This window comes from Seriola aureovittata, chromosome 9 (assembly GCF_021018895.1).
Source record: "Seriola aureovittata isolate HTS-2021-v1 ecotype China chromosome 9, ASM2101889v1, whole genome shotgun sequence".
NCBI lineage: Eukaryota > Metazoa > Chordata > Actinopteri > Carangiformes > Carangidae > Seriola > Seriola aureovittata.
This window is the reverse complement of record NC_079372.1, coordinates 3,125,452-3,141,698: the sequence shown is the minus strand read 5'-3', so window position 1 is coordinate 3,141,698 and position 16,247 is coordinate 3,125,452. Positions and strand designations below refer to the sequence as shown.

Here is a 16,247-nt window from a genome sequence, read left to right as displayed (position 1 = left end):
AGATTTAAGATTATAAGTGCCAAGATAACTATCATGAACATGTGACCTGCATGTTAAAACGAGTGCACATTTTACATTACGAGTGCATTTGTAAAAAATGACAAATGAGAGAAACATCAGATGTGTGAGGGAAACTCTAAAATGTCCATACATAACATGCAAAACATTAATATATTCACAATACTAGTTTAAATAGAAGTGTTGAGACACGAAGATGTGCATTGTAATGACACATTATCAACATAAATACTGTACATCCACCCAGAGATGTGTCAAGACAAATAAAACGTGCAGGTTTGTGTACACACATGATTACATTTCCATTTAGAGAGCTATAAACGGAGGTACAACATGAAGCCAGCAGGAAAAGCTCGCCCGGTGTGTACTTATGTCTGCTCTCTTTATCACTATATTGTGAACATAACTGAGGATGCAGGTGTTGGATCTACAGAAAAAAGGCAGTCGGGGGAACGCGGGCTCTGATTGGCTGAGTCTGTTTGGACTGTACGTATTGTACAGTGTGACGGCTGCCAACATGAAGGAGCACCTCCAGTGCTGTGTGTCAGGGCCTGAGACAGATACTTCAGTGAGATGTGATGTCTGCAGTACAGTTCAGTTTAGTCCACATCTCTCCGCACTCACCGCCTCCAGGCACACACCACTGAAACAGACTGTTCGCTGCTCTGTTAATCTGTCAGTTCTGTTGAAGCTTCTCTGCACACATGATTTTAGCTTTTTCTCTTTCTGGAAGTTAAATTGTTCCTGAAGCAGACAGGATTCCTCTGATTTATCCCTCAACGGGTGAATGAAAAGAAAAAAGAAAAGAAATTTGTGGCTGGATCAATATTTATATTAAGAATGGGTCACATGATTACTTATGTGGAAGGGGTTGCACCCCACAGAGAAAGATCACCTGATTGCAGTTCCCTTCAACTCTACACAGCTTTTTAGCATCTTCCAACTCAACTGTTTCCACTTTTCAGCCTCAGTTTTACAGTTTGACTCTCAGCTGTTCTGATAAACCCACTGAACACAACATGCTCCGCAGCTGATGACAAACAGACAACGTTAACAACCGGACGCTGAACACAGCGGAGCATTTAGCAGCACCAAACACACAGCTAAAAGACAGTGAATGTTGGACTTAGATTCATCAGGTTCATCACGAACGCCACTCAAACTGAACACTGACGTTGCTCTGTATCTGCTGGATGTGCAAATAAGCCATTTTGCTAATTTTGCCACGTCAACTTAAAAAGGTGATAAAATGGCAGTTTTGTGTTTGCAGCTTGTTTCCCCTAAGTGGCAAAAAATAGATAATTAAATAAATAAATCAGGTAATGCAGATTTAGGATTGGGTGGAGTCGTTTTCAGCAGTTCATGACGAAAGAAATCGTGATTTTTAGCTAATCTAAACACTCCCAACCTCGCTGGCTAGGTAGCTGCAGCGGGGGATGGTAAAATCTGATCATCTTTGTAATCAAGAACTCCAAAATCTTGACTCAAGACAGTTTACGTCAACATTAAAGTTATTATAACGACCGGCAGCTCGGTCTTTTCTGAAAGCTCTGATACATCTTCTTCACTGTAGACGCCTTGTCTCTGCCAAACGCCATCGTTCGAGGTGATTAAACCGAATTTACTAGATTAAGTGCCAGATTGTCAGTTCACTGTGTTCAACACCCTCATACAACCGACTCTGCAATCGTACAACTGTCTTGACTTGAGCGACCTGGGAATCTTTTCCAGCTTTACCATCCATCCCAAAGGAACGCAGCAAAAGTAACAAGAAAGTGCAAAATGATAAAGAAGTGTAATAACTGGACCGCTCAGCATATTGTTCACACTACGTTAAAAAACGGATTTAAGGAGTCAAAATAAACATGTGTCAGTGTCATGTTAATGTGACAAATAAATATCCGACCATATATAATTCTCAATAATATGGATATAACAGCCTCAAAAATATTGCCATCAGTATCATCTGGGGTTTTTTCTCCCCTGAAAATACACCAAGTCATGAAATACTGAAAGACAGCGGCGACAACAACTCTCTGCTTGCAGTTCCTGAGAACATGAGAACTTAAAACAGGCTGATTGAGACAGTAAAACGTTTTGGCTTCAGCAGTTGATGTTTAACTCATCCAGTGAGACTATTTCTGCCCAGAATGCGGCAGGGAAAGTTTTTTTTATAACAATGCCCCCGGGCTTCCCATCTTAACAATGCAAAAATGAGGCACAGGCCACGAACAGAGAAAAGCCTTTTGCATAAAATGAATCACCTGCCCCGGTATCATATCTTTGTCATCAGAGTAGCTTGCTGTAGATAGGCGGCCCCACAGGTATACAGTATATCATGTGTCGTGTATATATGACATGGCTGCTCCGCTCATTTTACTGCTTCATTGACCCATTTATAGTTCCCGTTTTTAGGATGAGATGTTTCCCTCATCTCTCTCAGCACTCTGCCCTGGTTAGACCTCTTTTTAAATCCGGTTGCCCTTTGCAATAGATGTTCATTTATCTATTTTTGCATGTGTATGGGCTTATTTTGGAAAGACCTCGGTCATCCAGTAGAAAAGGGGGCTGTGTGAAAAAAGCTGCTTTGCCATTGGTAGCAGCTGTTGCTGCTGAGACACCTCTGAGGAAATGGAGAATTGGACACACACTCATCCAATTTACCATTAACAAGACCTTATTGGATGCAGGGCCATAGTAACATGCGGCTTTGCCTTATGTGGCTCTGTTGCGATCTGCCGCTGTTCTTCTTGAATGTGTGTGACTGGGATCAAAGTATGACGTGTGCAGTTATCTCCAGTCTGTTAACAGACATTCGGGCAAGCTGACCTATATTGTTACATATGGGTTCTGTCCAAAAACTAAGAAATGATTGCTGTAAGGATCTACGTTCTGCAGCAACATGGAAAACGACGCATTTGAGAGTAAAACCTAAGGGAAAAGAAAAGTGCATAACAGTCACCAAAATAACATGAATTTCCATGTCTACCGAAGAATCACTATTAAAACCATCCATAGGAAAGTCTGAGTCGTAACATGAGATAGTTTCAAACATCAAACACTGAGCTGGTCTACAAAGATCTGCAAAAACGAGAGATTTCCATCCGTTTTATATTTTCCACTTTTAAATCCAACCACACCAAGAGAACTAGGTTGTTGTTAAGCTTTTCAACATAGCAACCGCTGGTCAAACGAGTATTGGCTTCATCTTCCTCCATGATTTCATGCATTAACAAATATATAATTATCTTTTAAAAGATCCTTTTCTGCGTGAAGCACAGATCTGCTTCTGTATATGCTCAGCAGGTTTGAATCAGATATTATTCTCTTGTGCAACACCTGTGTTTTGTTTCTGGTTGAGTAACATTTTTTTTTCTCCTTTTTCCATAAACACATCTCACATTCTTTAGAGGGCGGTGTATCTAGAAATCTTTGTCTTTCAACACATTTTTCTTCTGTTAGGACACAAAGATAACAAAGCATTCTTCTCACAGTTTTGTAGGAACATTCAGTTAGTGAAAACAAACAACGGTGGTGTGATTATTAACTTCAAAAACCTGAAAAACCTGATTAAACTTTGGCCAGTTCACACAGAAAAGAGGTTGAGCAAACCGTCCGCAAACTGCTGATCAGTTCGCCTTGGTAACGAACCAGATCTTTTTTTTATCCCCCGCCTTTTTCTCTTTGATAAAGCCTGATTCCTATTTGTCTTCTCATCCCCACACAGAAGTCAGGGTGTGTTTGAGGGCAGGGATTCACTGTCTTGCTAAAGAGCACTTTATAACAATAAATTAAAAGCCACTGTGTCAACACACCTGAATAGATGTCCCGTGGATGAGACAATAAACACCTGATGCATCTTAAATGTTGATGGACGTTTGATTCTAAATTTAAAAAAAAGTCAGTGTGTTCATGTCTTTCACCACAAGTTGAGATGTTGCTGTCATGCACAAAATTAAACCTGGTTACTGTGCTGAGTTGGGGACAAACACAGTTCCTGTATTTCTGTGAGCTCTGTTTGAAGTGAACACAGTTTCAAAAAGGAGGGGGGCGGGGGGTGTAATGTTACATGAGAGATGTTATTTAGTAAACATGCAGTTGTCGTCTTACAAACACAAACAGAATCCAGTGGAAAGATAACAGCTTGTGAAAAATGAGCCTCCTGTCAACCCTGTTACATAAATGTTTACTGAGAAATACCAAGCGTTGTGTTCTATTTGTTTTACTCTTCCTCAAGTTTTCCCATTGCCGTAGATTAGTCATCCCCAGAGTTAAACACGACTTTGCCAGCAGAGCAAACAACTAGTAGCAGACGATAAACCAGAAGCAAGTGCACTAAACGGTTGATCCAGGCTGGCTCGTGGCCACACGGCCATTACCCTTCAAGTAGTTTGCTTCAGAACTGGACCAGAGGTCTCCAGAGTTGAGTGTTTCATCACTTTATAAGCCTCATCCAAAAGGAGAGAGCTTGGAGCAAAAAAATCTAATGGGCCAGTGCTCTCTCAGAAGCCAGAGTAATTCTCATTCCACTTCAATTGCCACCGCGCAGCACCGCTAACTGGCAAGAGAAGCCTGCTGCTGCTGCTTTCTTGGCAAACAGAGAAGTTCTTAAGTGCTAAGCTGTAAATTTGCTTAATTTGACATGAGTCCGAGGGGAATGGGATCGTTTTCTTTCAGGGAAAAGCCTGGCATATTGGCTGACAATAAGCTGGAATGGTCCAACATGGTGTTTCTGCTCTGCGATGACGACTGGAACACACAACGGACAGTGTTTGACAGAGCTGTAAAAGCGTTTGACTCTGGCACCAGCGATGTGTGACTCATTCTTATGTTAATGCTGTGAAAAGCTTTCAACTGTAATTTTCTGTGGAAAAAAAAAAAAAGATTTTTTTTGTTTTTTCTGAAGTAGCTTAAAGTGGTTTGTGTGTTTGTACATAAAGGAAGTTGATATTTACTGTATGTGCATACGGTTAACTCACACACACTTGCATTAATCTGCCTTAATAAATTCCTCTTATTCTGAGCCGCAATGCATGTGCACAGCAAGTTAACCAGATGAAGCAACAGCCGACACTCGTGGTCAGAGGACGCAGGAAGTGTCACTCATTTTTTGACTTGGGACAGGGATCAATAAAAGGTCAATAAAAAAGACGCAGTTTCAGTCACGGATGTGGAAGTAAAACCATTTTTTTTTTTTTTTAAGTTCATGGGAACAAGTGAGTGTTGTAGTGCTGCCTCATCAGAGAGAAGTTACTATAAAATGAAGATGAAAATGTTTGATTTGAAAAGAAAATGAAATAGAAGATTTTGTACAAATTACAATCTGTGTTGCATATTCTATGATTAAAATCATGGTTTAAATTCACACCCAGTTGCTATCTGAAAACCTCATAAAATGATTAAGCAAACTGACTATTATTATAATATTTTCTATATTACCTATATAATAATTCAGAAATAATTAATAAATCTCATATTTGTTTTCAAATGATCTTTTTCCTGCACAAAATTTGCACTGAGTGACAAAATAACTGTGCAGACTGTGAATAATTGTTAGTTGCGGTTAAATAATAATATCACACTGAGACAGGCAAGACAAGTCAAAAAAAAAAGAACACATTTCTTTTGACCTGCTTTGGTGGTTTGCTGAATATTTTTGCTGTGGAAATATGGAAAAAGCATTTATGTCACTGCTCCCCTGTGGATGACACTGTCTGGGTGGGAGTGAGGTTAAACTTGAAATAGCACGGGTTGAACAGAAATGTGACAACTGTGGCATTTGCGAGACAGCATGTGGTAGTGTTTTTTTTTTTTTAAGATTTCATAAAAATACTTAGCGGGTTGCAGCAGAACAAAGTTTGAGAGTTTACTGTCGGTTGGTTTCATTATTACAGAACTGTTGCAACAGATTTAAAATAAAAACATTACAATCAGTTTTATTTCTGTTGAATGACTCTTGAATATCACCAGCACCCCCCATGAACATCACGAGAGCCTTTAAAAAGACTGGTTTCAGTATCACAGCTGTGACCTTCATAAAACAGCGCTGGGCAACAGGTGGGCATCATGTGTGTGCTAATCTTCCACATTATGGTTGTTGATAACAGACACTGCACAGCCCCGCTCAGTTAAAACTCAGTAATTTAATATGGAAGACATCAGCTATGTGATATTTGTAGCATGGAAGAAGCAAAGGTTGGGAAGATTCTGCTGATGCTAATAATAGAAAATGTCCATCATTCACTATGGGTTTCTGTTACCAAAAGAATTCTGTGAGTACCGCAGACCCTCCAAAACAAGACATTGGGTGTCCACTGAGGGATTTTGGGATTACTTTTTTTTCCCTTACTCTCCTCCTCGCTACGGGCATGAAAATGTGGATTGTATTTCACTGTGACAATCCATGCCAATTTTGGAGGACAAGGTCGGTGAATGTGCAGCCTTCCCCCTTTTCACAAACCGTCCTACTTAACCCATCAACTCTCACACGTGGCTCATGGCGGGTGAAAAGTTCGGAGCTCTACGCAGCCAGGGGCTAAAGCTAGAGAAAGCTAAAGAAAGCTCTTTTTTTTTTAATGTTGAGGTTCTGGGCTTTCAAAAACTAAAAGTGTTCACCATAGACTTTCAAAATATTTGAAAATATATATTTATTCTGGGCACAGGCTGAAAATAAAAGCTTTATGGGCATTACTGAAATTTTTAACTAATCTCATCGTTTTCAGTCGCCTGGCAAAGACTCTGGACTGTTGATAGTCTTTGCTTCTGTCCGTCAGACTGGCAGATGTTCAGTGAATATTGTGAAAGTTCTTCGTTAGAAAGTTTTGAGACTGATTGTCGTCTGAACGTATCTCAATGTATCTGACCTGGCTGAAAAAAAATCCTCTAGTATTTGTTTGCTGTTAACGTTAGCTGAGTTCACAAGACGTAGTTTAGATGTGTGAATTTAGGTTTTAACTGGTCTTTCCTTGCTCGAACTTGCTGAACTGCAAATGAAGTAAATGCGTAAAATGCTATGCTATCAGAAATTTGCCACATTGTCTCTACAGTCAACATCTGCCTCGCCAGTTCGTAAAACACAACAGTACATCAACAGTGCATATCAAGTTTTTACTTTTAGGCATGTTGGTGTCGTGGCTCTACAAATGTCAGTATAGGTGGTTCAATCGCTCCGCCACAATATCTCAACTAACAACTACTGAAAATATTGCCACAAATCTTAGTGCAGACATTCATGGTTCTAAGATGATGAATCCTTGTGACTTGGTTGATCCTCTGACTTTTCCGAAAGCACCACCACAGAGTTCATGTTTGTGATTTTGAGTGAAATGTCTTGAGAACCTGTTTGATGGATTGTCCTGAGATTTAGTGCAGATATTCATGGCCCCTTCCAGAAGAACTGGAATAACTTTAGTGATCCCTCCCTTTTCCTCTAGTGCCACCATCAGGTCATTGGTTTATGATCACATACCTGAGAAGCTAAAGACATACCCATCAGATTTAGCTGTGTAGTGTGTTTAGTAAATTAAGATCAACATGGCAGGCATAAACATTAAACCTGCCAAACATCGGCATGTTAGCGCAGTCATTGTGAGTTAGCGTGCTGACATTAGCATTTAGCTCAGCTATGAGTCGCTAGCACGGCTGTGGATTCTCACATATTTTTCTTTGTCTTGACTTGAATAGTCTTGCTAACAGAGCGTGAGGAGAGCTGTGAATGCAAAAAGCCATGAAGAAGACGGCGCTCGACTCTTTTTCCCCCTTTATTTTCTTCTCCCTTCCCCATTCCCCCCTCCCCCGCCCACCTGGCTGCTAGCATGCTTCAGGTGTTCCACAGTCAGGTCCTGTGATTAGTCTAATTTGCACAAATGTTGGCGAGCGCTGCACCTGTTGCCCCTGTGCCGCCTGCAGCCGCGGTCCCTCAGCAGGCTGACAGGCCTTCCCTTGGATAATCCAATCTCCTCACCGTGGCGTAGCTGCTCTCCACCAGCGCAGGACAAGGGCATTCATTTTTTCTACCTCTTGTCCCCCTTCATGTTCTCATGGCCACCTCTCTCCTGATGGCTCATTATTGGACCATTCATAAATACTGCCACCCAGAACTCACCTCCCTGTTTTTTACAGCCTGCCACTGTTTTTCCTCACAGCTCCTCACCAGTGCCTTCCTTTACCTGCCAATAAGGTGGGTAAAACTTTGCTTCAGGTTCAACAGAGGACCCACAGCCTTCCACATGACAGCCTTCCAGTATCCACGTACTCCATTTGGATTTGAAACAGCGCCAGGAGAAAATCAAGTGACACAGGCCACACAGAGTGGGAGGGAGGGAATGTGATCCCACTTGATTGTTGAGAGTTTATATAGCGAGTGATGACAAAGTGCTTTATGACTTTGCAGTGTTCGCTGGGCCCTGCGATTGAAGCCTTATACAGGCAAAGTCCCCCTGCTGACCTTGGCTTGTCAAATGTTCTCATTTTCACCAGGAAGGAGCCAGTGTTCAGCGGCTACTCAGAGCTGGTGTGCTGCTTTTAGAGAGACAGGCGCGGAAAGCTTTTGGAGGTGACCCATGCTTCCTTACTTTCACCACTGAAAACACTATTGAGGAAAAGCATCAGTCAGAGAAAGGCTCAAGGCCACCGAATTATAACCCTATGATGAATATAAAACTATTAATATTTTCAACAAGACCGAGAGTCCACAGCCATGCCCAGCAGCTCTCTGAGACTGCACTTTGAGCTAAATGCTAACCTCAGCATGCTCAGAGTGGCAATGCTAACATGTTGATATTTAGATATTAGTTATCATATTGCCATGTTAGTTTAGCATGTTAGCATGTCAACATTCACTGATTAGCACTGCAAAGTATAGATGAGACTGATGAGAAGAGTTAGTTTTAATCCAAAGTACTGGAAACATTAAACTTTTGACCTGATGGTGGTGCTGTTCCTACAACTGATCCTAAGGGGAACATGAATGTCTGTGCCAAGTTTCATAGAAATCCAGCGGATGGTTGTCAGTACATTTCACTGAAGACCACAAATGTCAATCTTAATGTAAAAGTAAAAGTCAGGCGATCAATCCAGCTGGAAACCGTGAATATATGTACAAAATTTTGTGCCAGTCATTCTGATGGATGTGAGAACTTGGTGGTGGCGCTAGATAAAATATCAGTGGTTAACCAGAGTTATGGGGATTCATCCTCTGGGGAACATGAAATGTCAGTACAAAATTTCATGTAGAAAATCCATCCAATAAATGTTCAGAAATTTCTGTCTGGTCCAACTGGTTGACTCGCACATCACTCCCTATCGGGCGACATTGAAATAGCTAGATCCATGCTGCTAGCGTGGCTAAAATCTGCATGGTCTCCAGAAACATAGATTATACAACAGACACTAAATTGCAGGACTTTGATGAGAACATCTTGAAATGTGGTTAACAGCGTTTCACCACAGATGGTGATAGAATCAGTTCAGACTAGGATTCCCGAGGAGTAAAAGGATATTTCCAGAGGGGCAAAGCAACCACTAGAGTTCTACAGGCCCCGTCACACATCAAGTATTACATCAGATGCCTGCCACATGCATCTTATCTCACACGGAAGAGGAAGGAGTAGCATTTCATCCTCAGGCCTCCTCTTCCTGCATTGTCCATGACCTTTCCTATGCAAATTTTTTCACGACACTTCCCCCTCGGAGAGAGATGTCTGGAAGCCATGTTGGGTGGAGCTTGATGCTTCAAGAACTGGACCTGTACTGGTGGGATGTAAATTATCCTGAAAACAAAAGCTGGATCGGGATCAACGCTCAAGGACTTAAGGAGGGGTCTTAAATGAGTAAAGATGATGTGTGTATGGTGCAGCAGACAGAGCCACGGTAGCCCTCTGACTGGCTGCTATGGGCTAACAACCCTTGCATTGATCCAAGGAGACACTCAGCCCTCTAACCTGCTGAGTGCTCAGTTCCAGTGAACAATGGAGTTCAGAGCGCGTCGATACACTATCCTAGTGAGTGCTCTCCGTTTAGCAGCAAGATTGATGAGGTTAAGGCTCCCAACTGGGGAGCCAAATGGTGTCAAAACCAAGGTGTTGCTTTGGACAAACAATCCCTCACTACACTACCACACTGAGAAGCGCTGGTTACTGGCGAACACACCAGCTGTACCCAGAAGTGTATTTATACAGACTATGTTTGTGAAAAGCTATGCAAGCTGCAGTGGAGGTTGTTAAGAGTGTTAAAATGTGGATGAGAATATGAGGGTAGGATAGGCACAGCTTTCTGAACAGGAATTCTCTGCAAATCCCTTAAGACACTAAATGATGTACAAGTGGATTTATTACAGTAGGTCCCTATAAATCTAAGGTTGGCCTGAACTCCAGGGAGAGGTTAATGGATTACAAAGGGATGTGGTATCGAACCTCACAGAAGTTTATACACCTCATCAATATGTGAAACGCTATTGATCATTTAGACCTTGATAAATTAAATTTATACAGTTGATTATGCATATTCAGAATTCCCTGTATGAGGAGAATCTGGCTTTTTCAGTCCACATTTGTTTTTAGGATGAAGATCTAAAGTGTGACATAGGTGTAGTGAGACATTGTTAAGACCACAGAAAACTGCATATTAAGATAACAAACTGTGGCGGTTTGTGATGTGAGCTGTGCTATTAATGCTGGGAGCCTCATGGAATCATCAGCGACCCAACCAGTGAGAAAAAAATCAAAAATTTTGAGGTTTGTTTCTCAACATGAAACAAGCACCAGCTCAGAGAGTTTCATAAACTTTGCTAATAGAATGAATCCATGTTTCACATGTAGCTCTCAGTCAGTTGGTCAGTCAGTCCAACACTTTGGATTCCAATTAAAGGGGAATTCAACCAATTTTGCACATTAAAGTCTGTGTACAAGTGTCGAGGAGTTCACACAACAATTGTGAAGAAAGTTGTATAAAACCAATTGTGGCTCTAGAGGGAGCTTCACAAAATCTCATAGTAGGCTACTAGCACGAGGCTACATTAGCGCCTACTAGCGTAACACACTAAAACGATATCTAGGGTTTGCTCCATCAACTTCCCATCATGAGCCTGACAATGTTATAAAAGTGCAACGCTAAATCAATGGAGTATACATGTTACATATACTAGGATTGAAACAATTGCGTTTCATTTCTTAAGTTAGCAACATAAATACATGTAGCTATGCTAAATACTAATGCAACTACGCTGAACCACATGTAGCATTATTACAGCTCACCTATAATCAGGATTTATTGCTCTTATGCACACTCATGTTAACGGTAGAACTAAATTTAGCTGGGAATGTCACAGAAGAGCACAGACTGCTAAAAGCCAGGGAATGTGAAGCTGAGCCTGACGCGCTGACACTGACAAACTGAAATGGACATTGTAAATAGGATAAACTCTTCTGATTCAGGCAACAACATGGCTTTTCACTGCTGCCACCTCAGACCAGCCCTGAAATGTTTTGCCCATCTGGGGGTAATAATCTAAGAACAGCAAAGTGATCCGAACATTTTAAAGTAAACATAAAAATCAACATAATTTAAACATTTCTAAACATCAATTTGACAATATTATGTTAGTTGTTATTATGTTGTTGTTTGTTCATCAGGTAATTTTCAAACACTTCAAAGTCCATAAATGGCACTGCTCCCTGCTTTCATGTAGGATCTAGAAGACACACACTAATGACATCAGATTACTGAGAACAATCACAGCTTACCTTCTGTCTCTGCAATTATTTAACTACCTCTCCTTTCTTTTCCTTCTTTCTGCCTGCCTCACTCCACCTCAGTATTCTTTACTGTTGGATTAAACAAAAATAATTTATTTTAAAAATAAGAAATTTAAAAAAAAAAAAAAGAAAATAAATAAGTCTATAGTGTGTAATCTTTAACATCTTTAATGTATTCAAAAAGGAATAGGAAATCCGACTCGAGAAGGCAGCACTCCTACTACAGAAACCAAATGACAGGAACTGACAATCCACCTACAGAAATAAACAAAACCTCACATGTTTAATGTGTAACTGAGTCACTTACTCATTTCCAGAGGGAAAGCTGAAAAAAGGCTGAAAGTCCCTGCCTTGTCATGCTTTCTGAAAATTCACTACTGAGTGATTCATGATTGTGCACAGAGTATATGCACATGTACGGTAGTATTCTCATCTGTATCTGGTCTTACAAATGCATTACAGCTGCTTATGAGAGGTGATACAAAACCCAGAAAGGAACCACAGAGATTAAGCTGAAGCTTTGACCTAAAATTGGCCTTTGGATGCGGATCACTCGACATTCAGACATGTTGGATTTTTTCCAAATGGTAAAAATTGACAGTAATTTGCAGTACTGCTATTACTTGATGTATAAGGCTCAAGCTTGTCTCACAGAATGGAAAGTCTCTCTGGTCTCATTTTATTATTACCAAACTTAATTTTTTAGCCAAACAGAAAAAATGCCACAAACTGTTACTTGATATGAATATTGCAGGAAACTTTCCTACCGCAGCACATACGCAACCACATTCATACAAACAACTCTGAGGAATTAAAAGCAAAAACAAAAATGACACAACCCACTTAAGCAACTGACAACTTGATAACTTCAGTGTAATTTGAGTATTGGTTTGTTATTGTGCATTTTGTTTTCCTTTAATGTTAACAGAATGGATGGAAATACAAATTATGTACATTTTACTCTATTAGGATTTACAATCACCACTGTAACTGAAGGAAAAAGACACAAATGAAAAACAGTAACTGTAAAATATAAACATGAAAATCTCAGTAATACTAGGTTTGTCCTTTAATAGCAACATACAGCAGTGTGTATTTTGTGTCCAGCTGGTTTCAAATAAATATAAAGCAGTTTCTTGTTGAAATGAACCAAATTTATTACAGTTACGTACACTTCTGTCTTACACTCAGATAGTGATCAGCAGCTTACAGGGAGGACTGATCACTGAAACCACAGTGCTATGAAGCAAAAGTTGCACCACTTGATTTTGTACTTCTTTAAACCAACCTTATACATCCACACAAATTCATTCTTACTAAATCAAAAATATATATCATTCACAGGATACTGCAGTATTGTTGTTATCATTTGACACTTGACCTAAATCCAATCAACATAACTAAAAAAAGAATGTGTAGACTAGGACTGGTGTCACACAGAAATGTTCAGCGTCCCTCTACCTTTTCTGTGTTCCTATGAAGGCCATGTGATGGAGGTGGAAATGGCACGAGCGCTGATATCCCTCCTTCTCACTCATGGACTCTTCTTGTTAGCTGGAGACAGAGTGAGTAATTCAATAAGTCAAGAATTCATTTATTGCTTTCCTTTTCAATCATGGGGCAACTTTTTTTTTTAAACTTCCCCCATCCACCTCCACACCGAGAAAAAAAAAAGTGATAGAAGTTCTGCAACTTCCATCTGTGGCAGCCCTCGTTGTCTTACTGCGGCTTAATTACAAAATATTGGCGCCGTTTTCTGTAAAGATTACTCACTGTGGGAGGCCCTACATAATTTGGACCGGAGGGTTTGTCACGGAAAATAATACAATGCAACTGGGCTTTCTGTATTAGATTTCCGCTTTTAGCCTCCTTGACATTTCAAGCTGCATGAACTAATACATCTGTTATTTGTTGATCATTTGATTATTAACATACTTCACAAACCAAATCAGCTGCCCTGCTGGAGACACAGATACAGCTCAGCAGACAGTCTGGGTTTCCTCGCCTGCCACACACAAACGCACTCGCAAAGATGCACAATTCAGCCCTCAGTGAAAAAGGAAAGCGGGGGAAAAAACATTTATCTTCCCCTCCTTTGAGCGTATGAGCACTCTGACACCGGCATGGAACAAAGCCCGTCATCACATTCTAATCTCGAATTTCAGGGCTTTTATTTCACCCAAATGCCACCCTGCTGGCCTTGTGAATTATTGACAGACTGACACCAATGCGAAAGGACACATAAAAGAGGCTAAAAGCTCCGGCCCTGGAAGAGCTTGTCCTCTCCTATCGCCATCAACAGGGAGACAAACTGTGTTAATGCTTCTCTGGAAGCTCACGGTAACTTTTGAGACTGAAAAACCAACATATGACTCCTGACCCACAGCTGCACTATACAGCAGAGATACTCTGTGCAGCGCCGCCTCTTTGGTCTGTATAAGAGCCTTAGTTACAATTACAAGGACACCAAGGCAAAGCTGTGAATTATCTGATCAAATCATGAAAATTAAAAGCAGTAAGTCACACACGGTTAGTTCTGCATACAGCCTTTTAAAGTCATCCTGATTTGACTATTGCCTGTCATTTCTCATCACAAAGTAACGTCACAACATGGTACTTGGCTCGGCATGCAGTCATTTAGTTTGCATGATGAAAAGTAAATTGAGGTAAGCCATGTGTCAACTAGACAATATTTGTCAGTTTTGCGACTTCTCACACCCAATGCCTACTCCTCATTTTGCTCAAGATTAAGATGTTATAGAAACAAGTGGAAACAGACAGTGAAGATGGATTTAAAAAAAAAAAAAAACGAACAAAAAAAAAAACAAACAGAATGAGTGCGAGCGGAGAGCAGCAGATTGAAACAAAGCCATCAGCAGAGATGAGAAGTGGTGTTTGGAGAGTGTTTTTGTGCTTTCTACTGTTGTCTAATCCACCTCACTCTCATTGCTGGCACCCTCGGGCCGCCTCAGTTTGTCCACCTGTTCATTAATCTGTCCGTCTCCACCTCGCCGATCCTCTGTCTGCATGCTTAGACCCTCCTCCTCCTCCTCCTCCTCCTCCTCTACATGGCTGACATCATCCTCCTCCTCTTCCTCCTTCCTCTCCTCCTCCCCCTGCACCTCCATTCGGACCTGGTCCTTCAGGTCCAGGGGCAGCACTGTGCTGAGGACCACGGTGCCGACATCTCCATTGATACCGTGAGCTCCATCAGGCCCCCCCAGTAGTGCATCCTGAGGGCTGTGGTGTCCATCTTTGATGGGGGAGGTGTTGGCTGACTCATTACTGACAGGGGAGATGTCGCTGCTGCTGTTGGTGTGGTTAATGGACGGCGAGCTGGATGCTGAAGCCGGCTTCAGGGGAATTTGCCACGAGGGGATCTTAGGAATAGTGGGAGTGGAGGGGAACTGTCTCCTGTGGGCAGGGGGACAGACAAGAGAGAGGAAGACAGTGAGAGCTGATGATGAGCCTCTCAAAAACCTCACAGCGATCAAAATTTGTGAAAAGAGCTTTCCCACGATCTAATCAGTCATACTGCAACCACAAAACTACATATATAACACTAGAGCATGCACAAACAAAATACACACAAAGCACCCTATGTAATTCTCATAATTACAGCAGAGAAAATGGCTTTCCCCCCTCAAACAGCCAGATGTTCATCACACCTGGTAAAGATGCTCTAAGATTTTTTTTTAATTACCCCAACTGCAGCTTTTAAGATCAAAAAGACAATGTTGAATTGTAACAGGATCAGCACTACTTGGTGTTTTGAAAAACTGTTTGGAGATAATTTGGATCATTTGAACAGGAAGGGAACAAGTCTGGAGACAGATGGTGATACAGACACTTTATTTTGTGATTCAAGCCTTTGCCAGAGAACTCATTGTGGGAGCCAGGATGAAGTCAAGAAAGCAAATGACAAAGGGATTATTACTGATTAGAATGTAGCAGGGGAACAAAACATGCTCAACAAGACAGTTCTGAGGCAATTTTCGTCCTTGCCGGTTTTCTGATGTACACTCTTACTTCAGGCTTCATTATAGACACTGATACATAGTCATGCATGCTAATGGGCCTCGCTGAGCAGGGCTGCACCTGACTAAATTGAGGAACAAAGCTGGATGAGGGGACATCTAGCAGTATACAGTGAGATCTTTTTAAAACAGTGAAATGCCTTACTCTTATTAACATGTAAGTAAAATAAATCTTAAGTTTTTATATTTGATCAGGACCAAGCTGATTTATCATTAATAATTTCTCTTGTCTTTTATTTTGCATTCATGGAATGACTGAGAGTTGCACAGGAGCAATTATGCACGTGTGGTTATCTTGCGTACCAATAAAGGCAGTAAAACACAGAAGACCAGCTGATGCCTGCAGTATGTTAATTGGCTGAGCCAAGTTGTGAAGTAAAAGAAATGGTACAATCAGTATTATAACCTCTAGTGCCCGTGAGATTAAACATATTTGAGA

General features: G+C 41.0%; 1 protein-coding gene across 3 annotated transcripts in view; it reads right to left on the bottom strand.

Moving 5' to 3' along the window:
- Positions 1 to 11,916: 11,916 nt before the first annotated feature.
- Positions 11,917 to 16,247, bottom strand: part of pex14 (peroxisomal biogenesis factor 14) — a 45,303-nt gene continuing 40,972 nt past the window's right edge. Inside the window, exons 9-10 of one of the 3 annotated variants that reach the window (XM_056384163.1) lie at positions 14,708 to 15,185; positions 11,917 to 13,325 (exon numbers count right to left, since the gene is read on the bottom strand). In XM_056384163.1, coding sequence (XP_056240138.1) covers positions 13,302 to 13,325; positions 14,708 to 15,185 — 502 coding nt within the window. In that variant the 3' untranslated portion in view covers positions 11,917 to 13,301. The remainder of the gene's footprint in view (positions 13,326 to 14,707; positions 15,186 to 16,247) is intronic. The other 2 variants (XM_056384164.1, XM_056384165.1) reach the window with 2 other exon arrangements.